The sequence below is a fragment of the Alosa pseudoharengus genome, unplaced genomic scaffold (genome assembly GCF_046254945.1).
Source record: "Alosa pseudoharengus isolate Yale_2024_CS ecotype anadromous, Long Island Sound unplaced genomic scaffold, YU_APseudo_1.1 YU_APseudo_1.1_scf_19, whole genome shotgun sequence".
Taxonomy (NCBI): Eukaryota; Metazoa; Chordata; class Actinopteri; order Clupeiformes; family Clupeidae; genus Alosa; species Alosa pseudoharengus.
The window spans coordinates 27,366,425-27,388,396 of record NW_027468657.1 but is presented as its reverse complement, the minus strand read 5'-3'; the positions used below and the strand labels follow the sequence as shown (position 1 = coordinate 27,388,396).

General features: G+C 43.8%; 1 protein-coding gene across 2 annotated transcripts; it reads right to left on the bottom strand.

The window, feature by feature from the left end:
* Positions 1-1,212: 1,212 nt before the first annotated feature.
* reep2 (receptor accessory protein 2) lies at positions 1,213-21,264 on the bottom strand. Of its 2 annotated transcripts, none has more exons than XM_076292161.1 (8): positions 21,179-21,264; positions 18,884-18,956; positions 13,255-13,331; positions 12,843-12,963; positions 11,867-11,980; positions 10,119-10,266; positions 6,483-6,658; positions 1,213-4,968 (listed from the first exon to the last, which is right to left on the bottom strand). In XM_076292161.1, exons 1-8 carry the CDS (start codon positions 21,208-21,210, stop codon positions 4,894-4,896), a joined length of 816 nt encoding a protein of 271 aa, XP_076148276.1. In that variant the 5' UTR covers positions 21,211-21,264; the 3' UTR covers positions 1,213-4,893. The 2 variants fall into 2 exon arrangements, with proteins under 2 accessions (XP_076148276.1, XP_076148277.1); XM_076292162.1 differs by having other exon boundaries at positions 10,119-10,260.
* Between the last annotated feature and the right edge of the window lie 708 nt (positions 21,265-21,972).

The following is a 21,972-nucleotide window of genomic DNA, read 5'->3' as shown; positions in this document are numbered from 1 at the left end:
CTCTCTGGGATGCTCTTTTTCATACCCAATCGTGTTGCCACTTACCCTAATTAGTTGTGAAACATTCTTCCTTTTGTTTTCTTTATCATTACACAACTTTTCCAGCATTTTATTACCCCATCCCAACTTTTTTTGAAACATGTTGCTGGTATCAAATTCAAAATTAGCATATATTTTCCAGAAAAGTCAAATTTATAATTTTCAACTAATACCAAGATCCACGCACAGCCTGGTTAGGTGCAGGTAGATTGCAGGAACATACTTAATTAGAAAAATTGAGATAGTCCTACCGCACACTGTTTTGACGTTTCACTTGATTTTATTCAGAGCGAACAACGCGTTTCGCATATAGCGTCCTCAGGTTCGCTCAGGGTTCGACTATCTCAATTTTTCTTATAATTTTCAACATTTGATATGTTGTCTGTGTCCTTTTTGCAACTAAATACGAGTTCAAGAGATTTGCAGATGATTACATTCTGTTTTTATTCACGTTTTACACAATGTCCCAACTTTTTCTGTTTTGGGGTTGTACATTGATGTTCCTTGGGGTCAGTTTGACCCCAGCTGTATGAAACATAGGATACATAAATATGAGACACATTATGGATTATTATTATTTGAATAGTATGAGAAAATATTGTTATTATCATTATTACATACACAAGTACATATTACGCAAGTCATTTTGGTAGGACTGTATAAGTCAAAAGGGGAAGCAACAGCAAGCCTTTGGGCTGCTGACACTGGATGGCCAATATTGCCAGCCAGGGTTCCAAGGTTCATAAAGGGGTGTGGGGGGGTGGGATTGTTTTGTAGGGCTTTTGATGGTGGTTATTACACTCTTGTTAAGTACCTGTCACAAAAGAACTGGGTAACAATATGAATTATAATCATTTCCTGAGGGTTTATTTAGCTGGGGTCAAATTGACCCCAAGAATAAAGAGTGTCGGTAAGATTTGAGGATAACACAAGGGTTAAAGATTTTTCTTTGCATCCTGACCAAAATGGCTTCAACTGACCACTATGGCTAATTAAAAGAAAGGTTTGCTGCATGATCAGTCATATTTTCTAAAAACTGGCCAATATTTCACAAATTCTGCTAGGGTATGCAAACTTGTGAGCACAACAGTGTATCTTGTATTTACACTTAGCATGCAAAGCCTAAAACCTATAGAGAAACAGTTTGCCTAAAAACAAGAATGGCACATTGCACCAGGTAATATTGGTATTTTATTAGTAGCATTTATTATGGATACATGACTGTTCAGACATGGTGGTTAGCAGAAACCCTGCACAGGAAGTTGAACTTATACTTTATGTTTTATTATAGTGGAGTATTGAGAATTGGCACAAATAATATATTACAATGTTGTATTCTCTCACAATTGAAAGCCTATGCACAATAATACTGATATCAAACACACACTAAAACCCAAAACAAAAAGAAACAAAAAAATAAATATCAAAATGATAAATGAAATTTCATACAAGAATGTCCAAGTGATATGTCGACAAGAAATGATTACTTTTTCCTTCGATAACTTGAGTATGTGAGACATCTATTCAGTGCAGAAACACAGCAGCTTAAAATAAAATAAATCTTATGGTACACACACCAAATTAAGAACCAAATCGGGGGAGAAAGAGAGGAGTGCAATAAAGCTGTTCTACTCAATCAGATTTGGAAGACATCTTCCACCTTAGTTTGAGCTCACAGATCACAAATAAAGGGAAGGAAAGGTCTATTCCAAAAATGTGTGGAACGCAAACCTTTTTTTAAAAAGAGCTTGCTTTAGCATTTTAAAAATAAAGTGGCATTTATGTTGCTATTGGGTAAACACAGTAGTCCTCGCACCGGCAAAATGCATGGCATCATCCCAACATGATCCAAGGCTGCTCTCCCACCATCAGCAGGATGCCAACATATCACTACTTATTGTGAAGAAGCAATTACGCTGGAGAGAGATATGCGATGAAGTGATAACGTTTTCAAACACACTTTAATAAATAAAATACTTTGAAAGACGCAGGCTATTTGAAAGGAGCATGTTTTGATGAGAGGCCATGCATTTGCATTAGTAAACCAGTGTCCACTGAATGACTATGTGGTCAGAAGGCTGCACTGGTCTGGTTCAGACTGACCAGTGATGACTTTGTTCGCCATGGAGGCCTAAAAACAGGCCTACTTACTCCATAAAGACTGATAAATGGAAAGTACCAGAACATGAGAAACCTTAAATTTAGGTAAAGCGCTACGAGGGGTAACTAAGACAGACATGTAAGCATTAAAATGAAGATATAATTTAATTATATTTCCATATGGACAGTACTTCAACTGGGATAGACCCTGACAGAGCTTTCCTCCCAGAGTAGAGAGAAACCATGAATAAGAATCCCCCCCAAAGAAACAATAAAACAGAGATCCATCAAGAATCCTACTGAAGAGAATAAGGCAAGCAAGCTCAAATTGTACAGTCAGTAGAACAATATTTACAGATACATTGTTTCAGCAATTTCACAAATGTTTTTGAAGCCGTCGCCCCCCGCTCCCCTGTATGGTAAGGGCACCAATGCCCCCTTGTGGTTAATGGTGCAATTACACCACCCATTGTTGCAAGCGCACAGGTGCAGTCGTCTCATGCTTTTTCGTGGGCACGGGGATATTCTGGAGGCTATGCACTCTAGGGCAAGTTATTTCAAATGAGTCCCCTTTTCCCTCATGCAAGGTAAGATCGAACAACTCTGGATTTGCCTGTTTGGGTTCCATCCACAACTGTTGCATTTCAGCAAACTAAGTAAACCCCCCTTTCACAAAAGTATATTAGTAAACAACTCTTTAACACTGACTGTCCAGACCAGCATTTCACTGACCGGACCTAGAAGTGGCTTCCCCCACTTCTTTGCTTGCACTTCCCGAGACTTTAGGACTGAGTACTCCAAAAGAGCCAGACTGTTGCCCCATCAAAAAAACAGCAGATACAGAGGTTCCAAGCGCTCAAAAAATAGAAGACACTTGAGAGATATATATATATATATCGGTTATCCAGTTAATGCTTTGTTACAACAGTGATACAGACTGATGAACCTGACTTGCGTTCGTAAGTGACCATTTCCAGTGAGAGAGTCACTCGCCTGGCTCAACGCAAAACACCAGGCAAGAATGCAATGTAATTGAAGTTAAGCTAGAAAACAAAACATCGACATCTGGTGTAAGCAAGCTCCAGAGTATGGAGGAACAATCACAGCAGAACTGACACACAGATATTGAAGCGTCTCATGTCCTAGCCACAGACACGCACTAGGTGGTGTAAAGATTCCTAAAAACTAGAATGCTAAAAAGAATGAGAAAAAGATTCTAGAGCTTTCTCAGCCAACCTCTACCCAAGAGCTAGTTTGTATATATCAATAAATGACCTCACACAGGAAGTGAAGATGTGATTGGTTGGTGTTGTGGGAAGAGGGTACTACTTTTGTAGTCACTTCATAATATCGGAGTCTGAAAGAGGAGGTTGTGTCTAACACTGTTTAAAAATAAAAGAATGTCTACTCACAGAAACACACACAAGTATAAAGAAAATAAGAATTAAGTAGGCATTGAAATGTACCTCAGTTTCGTCTGAATGGACAAATTGTCAGAGGGAAAATGCTCAGTGTAAACTAAAAACTTGCAGCTCTTTTTTGAAAAATGTAAGTGGCAAATGAGTTGCAATGAAAGGAGACTGAGTAGTACTCCACTTGAAGTGCCCACTACAGCGAGAACTACGTTGCACTTGCGCACAAACTAATAAAACAACTCCCGTGGACTCACCTCAAGAATTTATCAGTAGTCCAGACATTGTAGCCCCCAAACCCCTTAACCCGAAGGCCACTTTTTGAGGAACAGATTACAGACAAAAATATGTCAAGCTCAACCACCTGAACGGGCCGCGGCAACGTCCTTCACTTTAACCCACCAACTCCCTGTCCCTTCTCTAGAAAAGTTTCAAGTGGATGGGGGAAGTATAACCGTCCTACCCACGGGAGCCCCAGTGCTGCTATACACAGAGACGAGCGCGTCTGCTTGAAATGGTGCCGACCTTTCAAGAGCGCCGCTCGGCCCCTTGCTCCCTCTCCACCGAGGAGGCCGTCTGCGATTGAGGACACTGGAAGCCGAGGAGGCCGCCTGCGATTGAGGACACTGGAAGCCGAGGAGGCCGCCTGTGATTGAGGACACGGCTCTCTTTGGCGGGTGGCCTTACTAAAAACCAAAAAGCAAAAGCTAGCTAGGCCCCTCGAGTCCTCTTTTAGAGCGCTGCTAGCCGTGTTGTCTGGCCTACTTAGCAGAAGCTGTAGAGGCGCTGGCCTGTAGTTTCTATTTGAGAGAGACGAGAGTGTGTGAGAGTGGAGAAAACGGGCTTCTAATGAGGTAAGCTAACATTAACTGGAGTGGAGAGAGATGGAGGAAAAAAAAAAAAAAAAAAAAAAAGAGTCTGTTGTTCATCTGTGCTTGGTGTAGTGGTTGACACGAAATGCTCTTGGAAATGAGGCCTACAGACAAAATAAGATTAGGGTAGAGACACCCTTGAATGTAACCCATGTCAAACACACATTAACTCTCTCACACAAACACACACACACCTTGCTCACATATCCTATGGTAGTAAGAGAGAAAAAAAATCTTGAGCGCGGTGCACTTATGGATTGAAAATGCTTAAAGTGAAGCTGGTCTCAGAGGACTGAAAAATACACCACTGCCAGGCGCCGTGCCAGCATGTACCTATGCCTGTGTGCACGTGTGTGTGTGTGTCTCCGTGTGTGTATCTGTGTGTAAATGTCTGTGTGTGTGTGTGTGTGTGTGTATCTGTGTGTAAGTGTCTGTGTGTGTGTAGGTGGGCCAGAGATGGAGTTGGGCGCTCAGGGCGTCTCAGCCTCTTTGCCAGCTGCAGCGGTGGTCTTCTTCTTTGGCTGTTTCTTCACCGTCTTAGTCGTCTGTCACGAGATGGAGAGAGTGGCCGAAAGAAAGAAAGAAAGAAAGAAAGAAAATCAAAAGGTACAGACATAAATGAAAAAAGTGACAAAAAAGAAGAAAAAGGAATCAGAGCATTAGAAAAGAGAACTTTGTCCACCTCCTGGATGCTAACTAAAGATCAAGTCACACGACACATCACAGAGTGCATTCCTCAATCGGCCCATTCATGAAGCATGGCAAGGTAAAAGGTTCACATGACGACAGCGGGCCATCAAGCACCCGCTGAATGGAGGGTTCAGTATATGGATATGGCTCTGTCTAACTGTGCTGTGCTTTTATGAGACACTTACATAAGGAAATGTTTTTTATCGAGTGTGTGGGTGTGTGACAGATTGTGGGAGAGAGAGGGACTAGAGAGTGTGAGAGAAAGAGAGAGAGATAGAGAAAGAGAGAGTGTGAGTGAGTGAGTGAGTGAGTGAGTGAGTGACTGAGTGAGTGAGAGAAAGGGAAAAAGAGAAAAAAGAAAGACACTTAGTGGTAGATGCACAGGTGATGAGGATGAAATCTGTATTAGTAGAGAGTGATGGAAATGGACTGCAGCAAAAATGGAGTAGATGAAGAGAAGGCATGAGATGGGAAGAAAACAGGAGGAGAGAAGAAAGCTAGATAGGAAGGTAAAAGCAAGAAGAAAAGAAATGGAGAGAAGAGGAGAAGAGGAGAGGAAGGGGTGTGGACTCATCCATTATTTCTGACTGCAGAGTGATGCTGTGCTGTGCCAGTGTCTGTGCTGCTGCATTCAGAGTGACTAACAGCCTAGAAGGGCCAGAGAGGAACCGCACTATTCATCTGGTGTGTGTGTGTGTGTGTGTGTGTTTGTGTGTGTTCATATATCTGTGTCTGCATGCCTGTCTGTGCGTACATGTTTTATAAACTAGAAGAGGCAGCAGTATTTTTCCTGTGTGTGTGTGTGTGTGTGTGTGTGTGTGTGTGTGTGTGTGTGTATGCACAAAAAGGGAGGCCTGTACTGCACTGAACAGCACTGTGCTGTGCCCTCATCACTGGGAGGCAGTTTTGGCAGCGCTAACGATCGCACTCAGCATTGAAGCTGGTGCTTCCTCTTTGGCAGAGAACAGTGCATTTCTGACAGCTCACAATGAGAGTGAGGAAAAGAGCACTACAATACTGAGGGCTTGGGAGGGAGGGAGGGAGAGAAAGAGGGAGAGAGAGAGAGAGGGAGAAGAGTGAGAGAGAGAGAGGAGGAGAAGAGAGAGAAAGAGAGAGAGAGTATGTGAGTGAGGGCGAGATTTGTTTGTTCCAGCTTGTTGGCTTAGACACCAGGCATATGCATGCATAAGCCTGAGGCTTTTCTGTGTTTGTGTGTGTGTGTCCAGACAACTGTGTGTGTGGTGTGTGTGTCCAGACAACTGTGTGTGTGTGTGTGTGTGTGTCCAGACAACTGTGTGTGTGTGTGTGTGTGTGTGTGTGTGTGTGTGTGTGTGTGTGTGTGTGTGTGTGTGTCTAGACAACTGTGTACCTCCGTTTTGGTCGCGGCTGGTTTCTTGACCGCCTTGACACTGGGCGTGCGCTTCACGGTCGTCGTTTTCTCCACCACGTCCTCGTCCGAGTGCTCGGTCCTGGTGTCCGACTGGTCGCTGGAGCTGTGATGCGCGTCCTCAGCCACGACAGCCGCCACTGCCGCCGCCGATCGCGCTTCAGAAGAGAGACAGAACCAGACCCAGGCTCAGGCTCGGTGGAAGCCCACAAGCAAAAACCCCCAGTCCTTCTCTAATCTTTCCCCACAATCCCTGGCCCCCACCAGCCTCCTCTCCACTGCATGTCACTCATTCAGTCTCCGCTCCGGAGAGCAGCACCCGAGTCGGCTGCGTTTAATCCTATTTGACTTCCCTCAATTGCTCCCTTTCTCTCTCTCTTGCTAGCACTCTCTTTCCATTTCACACTTTCCCCCACTCTCCTCCTCCTCCTCCTCCTCTCTCCCTCCCTTTCTCTTTCACTCTCTCACTTTTATTTCCTCCCCCTTTCGTTGTGTCGCTCTCTCTCTCTTTCTCTCCGTTGTCCTCTGGATGGCTGCTCTTCAGTCTCTGCCAGCTCTCTGCCAGTGAGCAGTGGACAGACAGATACACAGGAGGCACCTCTGAGTCACTCTGGCCTGAGGCGAGACCTTCCCAAACAACCCCGTCCTCTCATACCCTTTTCCCCTCTCTCTTTCCCCGCTCTCTCTCCCTCCCCCCATCCCCCTCTCTCCCCATATGGTGCATGACATACTAGCTCTGCCCGCCTGCCTCTCTCTCGCTCTGTGTCTCCCTCTCCCACTCACTCCATTTCGTTTCCTGACACGCACCCCCTTATCCTCCTGTCCCTACTGACCACATGACTCTCCCCCCCCCCCCCCACACACACACACACCCCCTTTCCTGGCCTTCACAGTGATCAGCAGTCTGCTCTCTGACGACTCCAACGGGCTTTCTTTCTTTCTTTCTTTCTTTTTTTTTTTTTTAAACGTGCTTGTCCCATCAGCAGGGCGGCAAAAACACATTTAGACAAACGGCCTGCCTGTTTAACCGTCCTCTCCACACTGCATGGCCTCAGTCAACTCCATCAGGGTCTAACTGGACACACGCGGGACAGTGTTTATCCCACAATTTCCAGCTGAGGACTGTGATGTGCATCAACATTCAACAGCTGTGTTGCGGCGAGATTAGGACAAATGCTTGGCTCATGTTCAACACCACATTTTATGCCTTTTGCATATGCTTGTGAGGTTGCAAAAGCAGTAAGCTTCACACAGTTCACCAATATCCTACACTGTGCATTTAGCAGTAGCATTGGAGAAAGAACACTTTAGGTTAAAGGCGAACTATGCAGGTTTTTTAGCCTAATATGCAGGTTTTTTAGCTTAATTAGCTTAACTTAACAGCTTCGGAGTCATTGGAATGGTTATATGACTTTTTTCGGGTTGAATGGTGGCCGTCTCACTTCCCCCTAGCGCCTGTGAGCGGAAAACCACGCTTGCAACTTTTGGCCGGCGGCCTCAGTGTCAGGAAGTGTAACGAGCGTAACAAATTGCTTTACTGCATTTAAATACACATACACGCCAGGCACCGGCTAGAACAAGGTAGTTCCTCAGACATTCGTCATGACAGAACCAGCGAAAAAAAAAAAATGCAAAAACAGCGAAGAAATTGCCAATGCTGCATAGTTTCTCTTTAAATTAACAGATAGTGCTCCATGAGTCTACTTGAGACTACTTGCTCAGACTAAAAGAATACAACATGTGAACACATGTTAACGGTTTTCAGGAAACTTGTGATAACTAACAAATATGTACTGTACATACATTTATACTAACTCTAATGAGGGTTGTCCACCAACCAAGTCCTAAAGATTTATATAAAAGAGTATTGAGAGTTAAAGGTCAGTTAAAGAGTTAAAGAAAGTATAAATCCAGTGTTGGTACAGGCAGTCGAATACCATTGTTAGTCGCTTCCTGTCCAAACACTGGATTTACAATTACAACGATTAAAATGCACAGTGGTGTTTCGTGAGGATCCTATTCAGGATGCATTTTAATGACATTTTGAGTCTGTTAGGACGCACAGACACAGTTTGAAATCTGCCCCCTATAGCAGGGGTCTCAAACTCCCGGCCCGCGGGCCAAATCCGGCCCGCGTCCGGCCCAATTCCGGCCTGCGACCGGCCCAATTCCGGCCTGCGACCTATGTCAAAATAATAATTAATATCCGGCCCTTGAGGGTATTTTTAATTGCGACAAACCACGATACTGATTAAAATAGACGATAGATCCAAGTACGGACAAATCTCATTTGTACTCTCCTCCAATATTTGCTAGACATCCAGAGCTTGATTCAAACCCAAAATCGCTGCTCAACGTTTTCAGGAAATACTTGTATTAGGCTACACGCGAGAAACACGAAGACGTGCATTTGCAATGATGCGGAAGCGATGCAGGCCATAGTTTTGCACAAGTTGAAGCAGAAAAAGGCCTAAACCAAATGTTTTTTGGAGATTATGATCGATCGTCTATTGACAGTGATAGTCACGGTGCGTCTGTGAATGGAGGTGCGTCTTTGCGTGTATAGGACGGTGTCCACTAAGCATACTGTACCATGCTTATTTCGATCCTCTGCCCAACATAGCTTGGAGGTTGCAGTGGTATTCGTGATTATGTCCGTAATGGACGTGGTACAGACAGCAGGGGTAGTAGAAATAGGGCTCTGAAGAACTACAAAGTCACCCGCGATAGGAACTGATTTGACCAGGATACTTTATTGTAGGCCTTGTGGTTATAGGCTAGTGATAGTTTACTATTGTTGGTATACATCTTAGGTGTTTTCATGTTAATTTGTTATGTGGGTAATATGACAAAAAAGAAAGTAAACCTGCTCAAATATGTTCATCCAGTATTTACTGAAAGGTGCATAATTTGAGGTTGCTTGCCATCCAGTGGCAAATTAGATAGGTAAATTTACCCCCTTCATAAACTTTTGTTTATACTCAAAGATTTTTACATTTACAGTAGGACTTTATCTCTGACCACTTTCAAGCCATGGCCTTTTGAAATTTTGAAATACAAATCCAATGGTGTTGCTTTCTTAACCCTGGCGCCTAGTTTGACAGGTTTAAAAAAAAGTTATGAGAGGAAAATATTTTTATTTGGTATGAAACACACACATAGGCCTACATGTTTTTATGCTTTTTTGTTTGTTTTTATAATTTGTATTAATATTTATGTTATCATTATTTTATTTATAAGCTAAGGTTGCTAGCACAGGTGTCTAAAAAAGATTAAAAAAAAAAAGACTTTAGCATACCTCTGTAGCCACAAGCCTGCACTGTCAATTTGAGCTATGTAGCAACAATTTTCTTCCCCTTCCAACAGTACTCTGTGACCTCAAACATCAGGTCCCCATGTTAAAAATGGCTGGAGTTCCCCTTTAAGAAAAAGAACTACGCCATCCATCCACCCACCCATCCATCCAACTATCCACCCATCCACCCAGCTACCCATCCATCCACCCATCCAACTACCCACCCATCCACCCAGCTACCTTCCATCCACCCACCCATCCATCTAGCTACCCACCCAGTATTCAGACAGGGTGTGAACATGCGGGGTGAGTAAGGGACGTACTTTGGCGTGAAGTGCTGCGTGCGCGTGGGAGGGTCTGGCTGCCAGTGCTAATATCCTCCGAAGGGTCCAGCAGCTCCTGGTCGTCCTGAATGAGCGTCAGATCCTGCATGCTGAAACTGCGCAGCTTCTCGGACAAGACACCCTGCCCCTGCACAGACAAGCACACCTCAAACACCTGCATGTACACATAAACAACTGCATGCATGTGTGTATAAGATTTCTATATGCATATCAGACACAGACACATACACACACACACACACACACAAACACACACATCAGATAGACAGACAGACAGACACACACAATTTACCAAAACTACCCAAATCACAAGCACACAAGCTCAAACATTTACAAATATTCACATATACATACATATTGCCTTTAAGGTAAACACCCCCAACATACAACTGTCACGCTTAGAATCTGCTGACTAAACATTGTGACCACAAACACTCACAGAAAACAAGGCACAACATTGGAAAACCCTTCAGCTACACATTGCAGAATACAAGCCATACAGTCTAGTTTTGCATGGATAGCTTTTGCATAGATAGCTTTCTCTTTGACTGCAGGGTGCATGATAGGAATCTGATGCAGATGGCCGAAATGGCGAGAGCACCTTCACATTAAGGACTTAAGGGTACTAGACTAGACATGGGCATAAGGCTCAAGTCGAGACAGCCAGATGAAACGAGGGCAAAAAAAAAAAAGCCAAGGACAATGGAATGTAGGTCACACTGAGCGAGGGAATGAGGGGTTAACTAGGACAGGAGAGGAGAGAGGCACACGGAGAAACAAACCATGTGTGATGGGGGGGGTTGGTGGAAAGCACCAAGACCAGACCTCTCAACACACTCATGTGTATGTTAGAGCCTTAATGTTCCCCTTACAATGTGCTATACATGTAATGTGTTGTTGTTAACCCAATAACAAAAACAACAGTCTAAATGCACCGCACTGGTATGGGAAGACCTTGTATTAAGATAATAAACATTCACAAGCATGTGACTATATCGCTCTCCCTCTCCCTCTGACTGACATGCAGTTGATCTAGGGTTTGGGCAGCCTAACGGCAAGGTCTGGCTCTGAAACATCCTGTTATTTCTCCCTCCAGTCCTGCTGCTGCTGTCCTCCTTATCTGTAGTCACAAGACTTGGCTCCGTTGTAATGAGAACAGATCACATAGGGAATGTTTTCCGCAGAAGGGCACTCCAAGGCAAATGCACACTAGATTGCATGACTAGCCTCTGCGCCATATGCTAGGCTACTTGGTCTAGGGGCCATAAAAAGCATGCTCTTTTGTTTTTATTTTATTTTTGTCTTCTGCAACAAGAGCGCATATAAGGACAAAAGGTGACGGGTCAGATAAGGACATCAGGGGACACGGCACTCTAAGATTTCTCAGCCCTCTCAAAACCACACCCACATCCACTTTTCTATTCCAAGCATACTTTGCCACACTGCAGTAAGCATGGTGATTTAGGTTATTCCTCTATTGGGATGTGTGCATTCATATTGTCAACTTAGTCGATAGCTATGCTAATAATCATATAGCGTAAAATATACCTTAACATTCCTCATATATACAATATTTAAATATTGGGGATTAAACATCCTCATGTGACATTTACAATTTTAAAAAAACTGGAACCAGAATTCAAATAATTTTATTCTGTACTGTGCTCTACCAGTACAACAGTCAATGGAGATCTGGTATCACAGGCACGTTGGGGGGACAGACTCACCTTGGTGGCTGCTGTGACTGCGGCATTGGCGGCCAGGTTCAGACCTCGCTTGCCAAACCGCATCATGGTCTCATAACTGCGGTCTCGTGCCTGAGTGATGTACTCATCAATCTCCTGCAGGCACAGAGGGTCAGATATATTTGTATACAAGTCAAGCAGATATAACCAAATGTGCATTACAAAGCATGCTGTGTGTGCATTGCAATACTCTGCACTTCACAACGGTAGTTCTGTATCAGTACTCTGTATTCTGTAAGAAAGGACTTTAAAAGGTACACTATGCAGGTTTTTTAGCTTAATTTACCTTCATTTAACAGCTTCAGAGTCATTGGAATGGTTATATGACTTTTTTCGGGTTGAATGGTGGCCGTCTCGCTTCCCCCCTAGCGCCTGTGAGCGGAAAAACCACCCTTGCAACTGTGGGCCGGTGGGCCGACGGCCTCAGTGTCAGGAAGTATAACGAGTGTAACGAATTGCTTTACTGCATTCAAATACACATACACGCCAGGCACCGGCTAGAAAAAGGTAGCGATGGAGTTTTTCAGACATTCGTCATGACAGAGCCAGCGAAAAAGAAGCAAAAACCGAGAAAATAGTAAGGAAATTGCCAATACTGCAGTTTACCTTTAATGCTTTGTACTACTAAACAGAAGCAAGCGGAGTTCCCATAACACAGCATTCCTTAATGCCACAGGGGTATGTTACAAAGCGAGGTTACTGGCTTACCCAGGCAACTTTGGGAAAAACATTGGTCTCTAAAAAAAAGCACTTTAGTGCAGTGTATTCTTTATGAAGTGACATCTTGTTTTGAGATCAGTGGTTTCTCACAAAGTGACCTGGACAGCATTGCTTCGTAGTATACCACTCTGGAGTGTGACGCTAATTATGTGTTTTTGACCCAACTGGACAAAATAGTTCTAATCCAGCTAGAGGTCTGAGCATAAAAGAAGGGTGAGAGGAGAGGGCATGTTCTGACCTTTTCCTTGTTGGAGAGGGTGGGGTGCACAAACTTGCGATAGAGAACGCTGGAACCCTTTGTGTATGGCGACAGCAGCCAGATGACAAAGGCTATCTTCAGCTCAAAGTAAAAGGGAAACCTAGAGGTGGTCATGGGAAAATTGACTTAGTACCAGAAAATGTGTTTAAGGAAATAGATTAACTAAAGAGTGAGAAACAAGATGTGTTTTATAAAGTTACTGCAGTGATAATGTCGCATTGTAGACACAAACAAGACTAATAAAAAAATGGAGCTCTTTAATATTCCTTAATATTTGTTTTACAGTGAAATGCAATTCATAGCTCAAAACATCTTAATAATTTTACTACACTGTGATGCTGGGTAGAAGACAAGAAGAGGAGAGGGGTTGTGTGAGTCACATGTGACTCACCATGAGAGAAGCAGATCTGTGATCGTTTCCGCCGTGGTGAAGAACGCAAACACTATCCAGTACATCATCCATTTCACCTGAGACCCAGTCACAGAAATAAAACAAACACACGCGCACACACACACACACACACAACAGAATTAGCCATGGAACACATGTGAGCACGTGCAGCCACACATGTCTTGGAACATGGTGAACACATGCATGGCCTAACTAAAGCACACATGCTCTCCACTGTGTGCAGCCCTATTTCCTTATGCATGACCAAGTCACACGGGGTGACGGAAGCAGTGAGATATAAACATGATCTATCACATAAGAACAGATAGACTATTGTTGTGTATGGCCCATAGATAGAGATGTTCTTTAAACAGCAACCACGTGAGTTTTTGAAGAGGTTGAAGAGGCCCATTTGAGAACATCTGTGCTACTGGCGCTTTACGGCTCATGCAGTCTTGAAATGCATGCATGATGTGATACTGGAGCTGTTATTCTGTCGAGTTTTCTACCAAATGACTTAAGACACAATGGCAAACAACAGCTTTAAATGCAGTGGGGAGATCCACACACTGACAGGAGGCTAAAAATGGAGCAGTCTCCCATCACACAACAACGTCTGACTAAAGCAACTGCGCTCCCCGACGGAGGGGGTTTCCATGGCAACCGACGAGAACCCCCACCATGATGAGGCAGAGGGGTCGGAGCTGAGAGTGCTGAAGGTAAACAAGAGCGCTGAAACTCAAGACAGCAAAAGAAGCCTACCGACAACGCAGCCTGCTAATGATCCCTGTAGTTTACACTAAGAGGCATTAATGGGAAGAAGGCCTACTGGTACCTGTTAAGGCATGAGACACTGCCATTGACAAACATTTAGCCCGCTCACTCAAAAAATGTGTCACAAAAGTGATCACAAAATAAGAAATGTAGACAAGTTAATTTCTAAGCTTACATTGCGGATGATGGGAATGGGATATACATTGTTTAAAAATCTATACAAACCAAATTGCTTGGAAAATGAGATTTAAGCTTTACATTTCCCACTTCAGTACAAAAAAAGTCAATAATTCCACTCAGGATCATTTAACACTATATGCCCCCTGCATTATTGTCAACATAGGGGTGGTCATGATTTAATCAGTAGTATTTTACACAGTGTGATCCCTTTCAATTGTTCTGGATGAAAAAGGTTGAAATGGTGTTGATCTATACTCACTAAAGTATCTGGTTCCATGCCAAAGCATCAGCCTAATGATGCACATCTAGACTACTGCTGCTAACAGCCTAATATGATAACACATTTCTAGGATAGTCTACCTATAGAGACTTTATGGGTGGCTTGTTTAAATTCATCTTAAGTTATCAAAATTGTTGTTACCAAATATAACAAACGCAAACCCAACAATATCCCTAACCTTAACTATAAATGGTTGCTAACAGTAGCCCCTGTTACATGGACACTTTTAAATTGATTACAAATGGAGTAATGGCTCAATCGGAATATAAATGCCTCATGTAAACAACTCAACCGATCGGATTCAGCCAGATCCGACAAAACTATCAATTGGATTGAAAGAGGTAGTATACTCCGTTCTAATAATCTAAAAAAAAAAAAAAAAAAAAACGTCAAATGTTAACACGGCTAGTGTCAAACAATTGTCTTTATATAGTCTGAACAACATCTGTAGATAGTCTATAGGAGACCATCCAAGTAAAGTGGCACCCAAATAAGTAACCCACAATACAAATATGGCAACATGGACATGTTTCCTGACATGTATAAGTAGTATACTGTAGTATAGTATTACATTACATTACATTACATTACATTTGGCTGACGCATTTTTAACCAAAGCGACTAACAACATGGTAAACAGTTTAAGTTTTAGAGCGATTCTCAACAATATTAGGACAATTTAAAAAAAACATAAGAATAAGTACAGTAAGAATAAGTGCATCAGTGAGTGCTGTTTTTAACAGTTACGTGTCCGTTTAAGACGGCTGGTGAGTGCTAAGATCAGCAAGACTTGTTGTAGTGTTGCTATGAGAGGAGATGTTCTCTAAAGAGCTGGGTCTTCAGGAGTTTTTTGAAAATGGAGAGGGATTTCCCTGCCCTTGTAGGAACTGGCAGTGTGTTCCACCAACGAGGAACAACAGATGAGAAAAGTTTGGATTGGCCTGAGCGTACCGGAGGTAGAGCTAGACGTCGTTCGTCTGAGGAGCGCAGCGGTCTGGAGGTAGCGTATGTCTGTATGAAGGCATTCAAGTAGGTGGGAGCAGAACCGGAGACTACTTTGTAGGCAAGCGTTAGAGCCTTGAATTTGATGCGGGCCGCCATAGGTAGCCAATGTAGCTGGATGAGTAGCGGGGTAACATGTGCCCTCTTGGGTTGGTTGTAGACCAGGCGCGCCGCCGCGTTCTGGATCATCTGAAGTGGTTTCACTGCGCAGGCTGGGAGACCTGTCAGGAGGGCGTTGCAGTAGTCAAGTCGTGAGATGACTATTGCCTGAACCAGAAGTTGGGTGGCATCTTGAGTTAAGTAAGTCCTGATTTTCCGTATATTGTAGAGTGCGAAACGGCATGACCGGGCGACTGAGGCAACATGATCTGAGAAGTTTAGTTGGTTGTCGAGAACAACTCCTAGATTTCTTGCAGTCCTGGTAGGTGAAACAGACAGAGAGTCAAATTTGATGTTGATGTCGTGGTGTATGGTAGGTTTAGCTGGGAGGACCAGCAGTTCAGTCTTTGAGAGGTTCAGCTGGAGGTGGTGTGCCTTCATCCATGTAGCTATGTCTGAGAGGCAATCCGAGATCCGTGCTGAAACCAAGGGGTCATCAGGTGGAAAGGACAGATAGAGCTGTGTGTCCTCTGCATAGCAGTGGTATGAGAAGCCATGCGAACGGATAATCTGTCCCAAGGAGGTGGTGTAGATAGCAAAGAGAAGGGGGCCCAGTACTGAGCCCTGGGGGACCCCTGTGGTGAGATGGTGAGGTGCAGATAGCTGACCAAGCCATGATACGTTAAATGAGCGTCCTGTGAGGTAGGATTCAAACCAGGAGAGAGCAGAACCGGAGATTCCCATGTTAGCGAGTATAGAGAGAAGGATGCGGTGATTAACCGTGTCAAAGGCAGCCGATAAGTCAAGCAGAATGAGTACTGATGACCGAGCGGTCGCCCTGGCTTCTTTTAAGGCTTCTGTTACAGACAGCAGAGCCGTTTCGGTAGAGTGGCCGCTTTTGAACCCAGACTGATTTGGATCCAGAAGGTTGTTCTGTGAAAGGAAGTCAGAGACCTGTTTGGAGACTGCTCGTTCAATGCCTTTGGATAAGAAAGGCAGGAGTGAGACAGGGCGGTAGTTCTCGACTTGAGCAGGGTTGAGAGAAGCTTTCTTAAGTAACGGTGTTACCCGGGCCGTTTTGAACGCTGTTGGAAATGTGCCGGAGGTTAGCGAGGCATTGATCACGTGTGTGATAGCTGGTGCGATGGTCGGGCTGATGGACTGAAGTAGGCTCGTAGGTATAGGGTCCAGCGAGCATGTGGTAGGACGGCTGCATGTCAGGAGTCTAGATACTTCATTCTCGGAGAGAGGCGTGAATGCTGAAAAAGATGATCTAGCAGTCCCTAGAGGTTGTAGGAGTGCGGTATTTGAGTCCGATGCGTTGAGTGGGCATGTAGAGAATTGACTGCTGATTGCTGCCACTTTGTTTGTAAAAAATGAGGCGAGGGTATCTGCAGTAAGGCTGGATGGAGGAGGAGGCATCTGAGGGTTGAGTAGCGATTTGAAGGTTGAAAAAAGTTTTCGAGTGTCTGTAGCACTGTTGATTTTGTCATTGTAGAAAGCCGTCTTAGCAGCAGTGATGCTGGCTGAGAAGGAGGCCAGGAGTGTCTGGTAGTTTTTGAGGTCATCAGTTAGTTTGGATTTGTGCCATTTCCTCTCCGCGGCTCTGAGTCTGGTGCGCTGCGATCGGAGGGTATCATTTAGCCATGGATGAGAGTTTTTGGATCGAGCTGGCCTTGTGGTAAGAGGGCACAGCTCGTCTAGACACGAGCTCAGTGTGGAGCAGAGCGAGTCTGTGGCCTCATTAACCTCCAGAGAGGAGAAGGTGTTGAGTGGAGGTAGACCGGAGGCAACCACAGAGGAAAAGTGCGTTGGAGACAGGTTCCGGATGTTGCGGCGGAACGTGACCATCGGCTGAGGAGCCGGAGGCTGTTCTGTCAGGCTGACGTTGAACTGGATGAAGAAGTGGTCAGAAAGATGGAGAGGCGTCACCGTGAGGGTGTCTGTGCTGCAGTTCCGAGTGAAGATCAAGTCAAGCTCTTTGCCAGCTTTGTGTGTCGGTGGGCTTTGAACCAGTTTGAGGTCAAAGGAGTGGATCAGGGCCAGAAAGTCCGCTGAGCCTGGGGCATCTAAGTGGATGTTGATATCGCCGAGAAGAAGAAGCGGACAGTCATGCTCAGGGATGGAGGACAGTATAGTATAGTATAGTATAGTAGTAGTATAGTATAGTATAGAATATATACTCTTAAGATTATTTTGTATGGTATTATTAATTGAAAAGCAATATAATGTTGGGGCAGCCGTGGCCTACTGGTTAGCGCTTCGGACTTGTAACCGGAGGGTTGCTGGTTCAAACCCCGACCAGTAGGCACGGCTGAAGTGCCCTTGAGCAAGGCACCTAACCCCTCACTGCTCCCCGAGCGCCGCTGTTGTTGCAAGCAGCTCACTGCGCCGGGATTAGTGTGTACTGCACCTCACTGTGTTCACTGTGTGCTGAGTGTGTTTAACTAATTCACGGATTGGGATAAATGCAGAGACCAAATTTCCCTCACAGGATCAAAAGACTATATATGCTTATATACTTATACTTATATAATAGTACAGCATACAGACATCCCAACAACTTATGGATCTATAGTAGCAAGTAAAGAGAACTTGAGGAAATTAGGCTTTCTAAAAAAGTATAGTGCACAGTGACAAATCCAGTAATACACAGTTTTATAAGTGAAACACAGTCATAACAGGACAAAGAAATGGCCGATTACGATTACTTAGGCTTTTTTTTGTTCTTTGTGTTTTAAATAATTTATCAGAGCTGTACCAAAGGGAATAGCTGGGTGGGCCAGTGTTTTTTTTTCATATATAAAATGGAGTTAATAACTATACCTTTAGGACAGGAAAGGGCCTTTAACCAATTTGACAACCTTTGACAATAAGTATTTAACAATTGAAAGAGTTAACTCTTGTGTGTGTGTCTTTCTGCTTGGTCAAATGGCCTTTAAATGCTAATGTTTGGACATTATTTTATCATATCGTGGATAGTTGGAAATATTCTGGACATTTGCCCCCTCCCCCCCTACACACACTTTCCAATAGCTTGCTACTGCCCTGTTTATTTAAGCCAAAAAACAGAAGACAGGCAGACAGGATGCAATTGTACTGAATGTCTGCACTGATTAGCTGCATGGTCCCAGCCTAACTGCTTCTGAACAACCACAGCAGGGATGGATGCGCACAACAAGCAAATAAGGAGTTGGAGATATTTTTCCTCTTACATAGAAATTGGAAGTACCCATTATAGCCTACACAGAGTATTGGATCTCATAAATAAAAAATAAAACGCAGGGCACTTACATATTCTTTCACATTCTTCGTTTTCACAGCTTTGTAGGATGAGTAGGCTGGATAGAGGGTTCCAAAAGCCAGACTGTAAAAAGAAGAGAGGACAGCACATTTTGTTTTTGCTAAACATCTGCACACAGCCATTGCAGCAGTACAATAGCCTAGTAATAAAAACAAGTCTGCAGATTAGGCTACACTACATTTTTTCAGCGCATGGAACACAGCTTAAAATGATGAAGGTGCACCCCACCATTTGCCCCTGTTTATCTAAGACCAACTGAAAACACAGGCATATCTGGCTGCTTTGTCATAATAATGGATCGGGATGACATTCATTCCAAAGAAAACCATGCCTTCATCTAGAATATCAAGATAAATTGTTTTTATTCCTTAAATCAGGAAGTCACACCCCAACCCAGGAAACAACAAAAAATGCAAAAAAGGCCACGTCACACAGACGTAGGCCTCGGCTAGTGCATGTGGCCCAGACGCTTGAGCACGTGCTCTCTCTCCCTCACACACACACACACACACAGACAGACACACACACGCTTGCTGCTCTGCTCCCGACCGAGCCCCTGGCTGGCTGCGTACGCTTTGTGCTGATGTGACAAGATGCCCGGGCGCACTGCTATTGGAGGCGCGGCTGCATCTGCTGGGATGGGCAGCAGAACGCGCCTGCTCACTTCACAGCAGACATCAGCTGAGGCAATGAAAGTGTGTGTGTGTGTGTGTGTGTGTGTGTGTATGTGGCACACTCCTTAGCTAAGCCTTTGCTGTGAAGGTTTGTCTCTTTCACTTGGACTGTGGTAAATTATCTTCCTGGAGGGCAAGAGTCTTACCAGGGATCCTTTGTGCATGTTTAAGAATGTAGTAGTGGGTATTCGACACCTGCAGTGATCGCATTGCTATGGTGTCTAAATCAAGCTGGCATTCATATGTGTGTGCACTGCAGTGATGTGTGGCAGACACATAATATTACATTGTTTTAAGGTGTGTGTGTGTGTGTGTGTGTGTGTGTCGAGCATCCCAGTGTCGTTTACAGTAATCTCACTGCCTGTAGAATCATAAAGCTTGCTACTCCCAAGATACTGGTGAGGAACTCAATCAGTTCCATTGATCAGAATCTGGGCGGAATATAGGCTGACATCACTGTCCTAGATTTGTGGTTTCAAGGGCAGTATGATTCAGTCTCTGGAAACTACCACCAAGGTTTACATTGTGGCATGACTGGTGTGGTCCAAGACTTTACCATCTCTGACTTTAAGATGTGCAGGGGCAGAGCATGACATAAATTAAAATTTCCTGAATTCAAATGGGACTGGGAGGCACATAGCAAATGTATTGGCAATCCAGCTGCCACCAACTGCAACTAAATTAATGTAGCTAACATAACAATAATAATAATAATAATAATAATAATAATAATAACAATAACAATAATAAACATGTCTTAGTCCTGTCCTGACTCCTGTGTCGAACAACAAAGCACAGAGATCATAGAGAGAGTGTCGATATGATCATCTGAAGCAGATTAGGGAGTTTAGCGTCGCATAATTTGATGGAGAGAGAGAGATGTCACGTACGTTGGCCCATAAGGTAGGCTAAGGCCTATATTTAGGCAATTGGGTGCCAAGCATCAAACTACAGCTAGGGCACCACAGTATTCCATTTGGAATTAATGAAATCACTTCATCATAAGGAAACGATGTAAATGATGATACAAAGACATCTAACATCTCCAATGAAACAGGTTCCCATCCGACGCCAGCTAACAACTTGTTAGCCAATATTGCCATATTGATATGGCGAGGGGTCTGTCACAAATGGATAGTGTTGGCGTTACTGCTTAATCATAATAAAATAAATCACATAAAATCCATTTAAAAAAATCAATCACACCCATTAACGACATCTACGATAGAAGCTACTGGATCCAGCGCCTTCCTCTGCTGAATAACAAAGCAACGTTACCGTTACTATTAGCAAACATTAAACAAGCACGGTGAGGTTTGTGTTATTGTAACGGATTTGAAGTGTCGAAATATAGACATGCATACATTTGACAAATACTGTAGGCTACAATGTAACGTTAGAATTAACAGCAGGTAGGCTACATCGAAATAAACGCTATCCTCTACATGTGTGTCCTGTGGTTCATTTACATTTTTCAGGCTTTCACTGGGCTTTCCCTGATAAATCTCATTACCATCCTATGCCATCAGGCAACTGGCTCGCGAAACCGCATTGGAAAACAAGGGCCGAAAACTAGATGAACAAACGTTCGCATGAAAAAGGCATACTCACACAACTATCCGAGAAATGATCCACGACACCATCTTGATCGTTATCACCGTTGAGAAAATATTAACTGACCCCCATTCCTACGCCTCTCAGCTTGCTGTTAGGATGTGCAAGGGGATGCCTGCTGCTCTGTTTCCTCTGCACTGTATCTCACAGGTACACTAGCAGACTAGCTGGCTAACGTTAGCCGACTGTGCTGTTCCACTGCATTTGCTACAGAGCAGTAGCTCATTCGTACCCAATTTCTCTTAAAGGGGACAGGTTGTCTGCGGCCGCTGTTTGGAGTTACAAGGTGGCACACCCTACTGCGAGATATTCCATCCCTGGTGATTTTCAGTGATCCAATTTGGCAACTTAATTGGCCAGCATGAGTTAAGTGGTGCTGCCAAAAACTACCACGTGTGTGAGGTTTAGAACAAACTAGTGTTTCTATCAAACAAACAAAACGGGTTCAGAGTTCGATTAGCCTAGTTGCATGTAATCCCACCAAAATCTTTAAACATATTTTGTACACCTGGGGTAGCATTTCCGCCACTAATTATTTTCTTATTCTTATGGCAATGCTATTTTGAGGTTTCCCCCCAATAGACATCAATCTTCTGAATCTGTTCACCAATGGAATAAAGCCCAATGTTTGATTACGTGCCTACATTTAATGTGATGGCATATATCTGCAGGAACAGAGTTAACTGTAAATATCAGATGTTACCTTGTGGGGTAACAGATGTTACATTCCTGAGACCAAAAATGTATATTTCTTTACTTATATGACTGAATGAATAATATTCCATTCCATT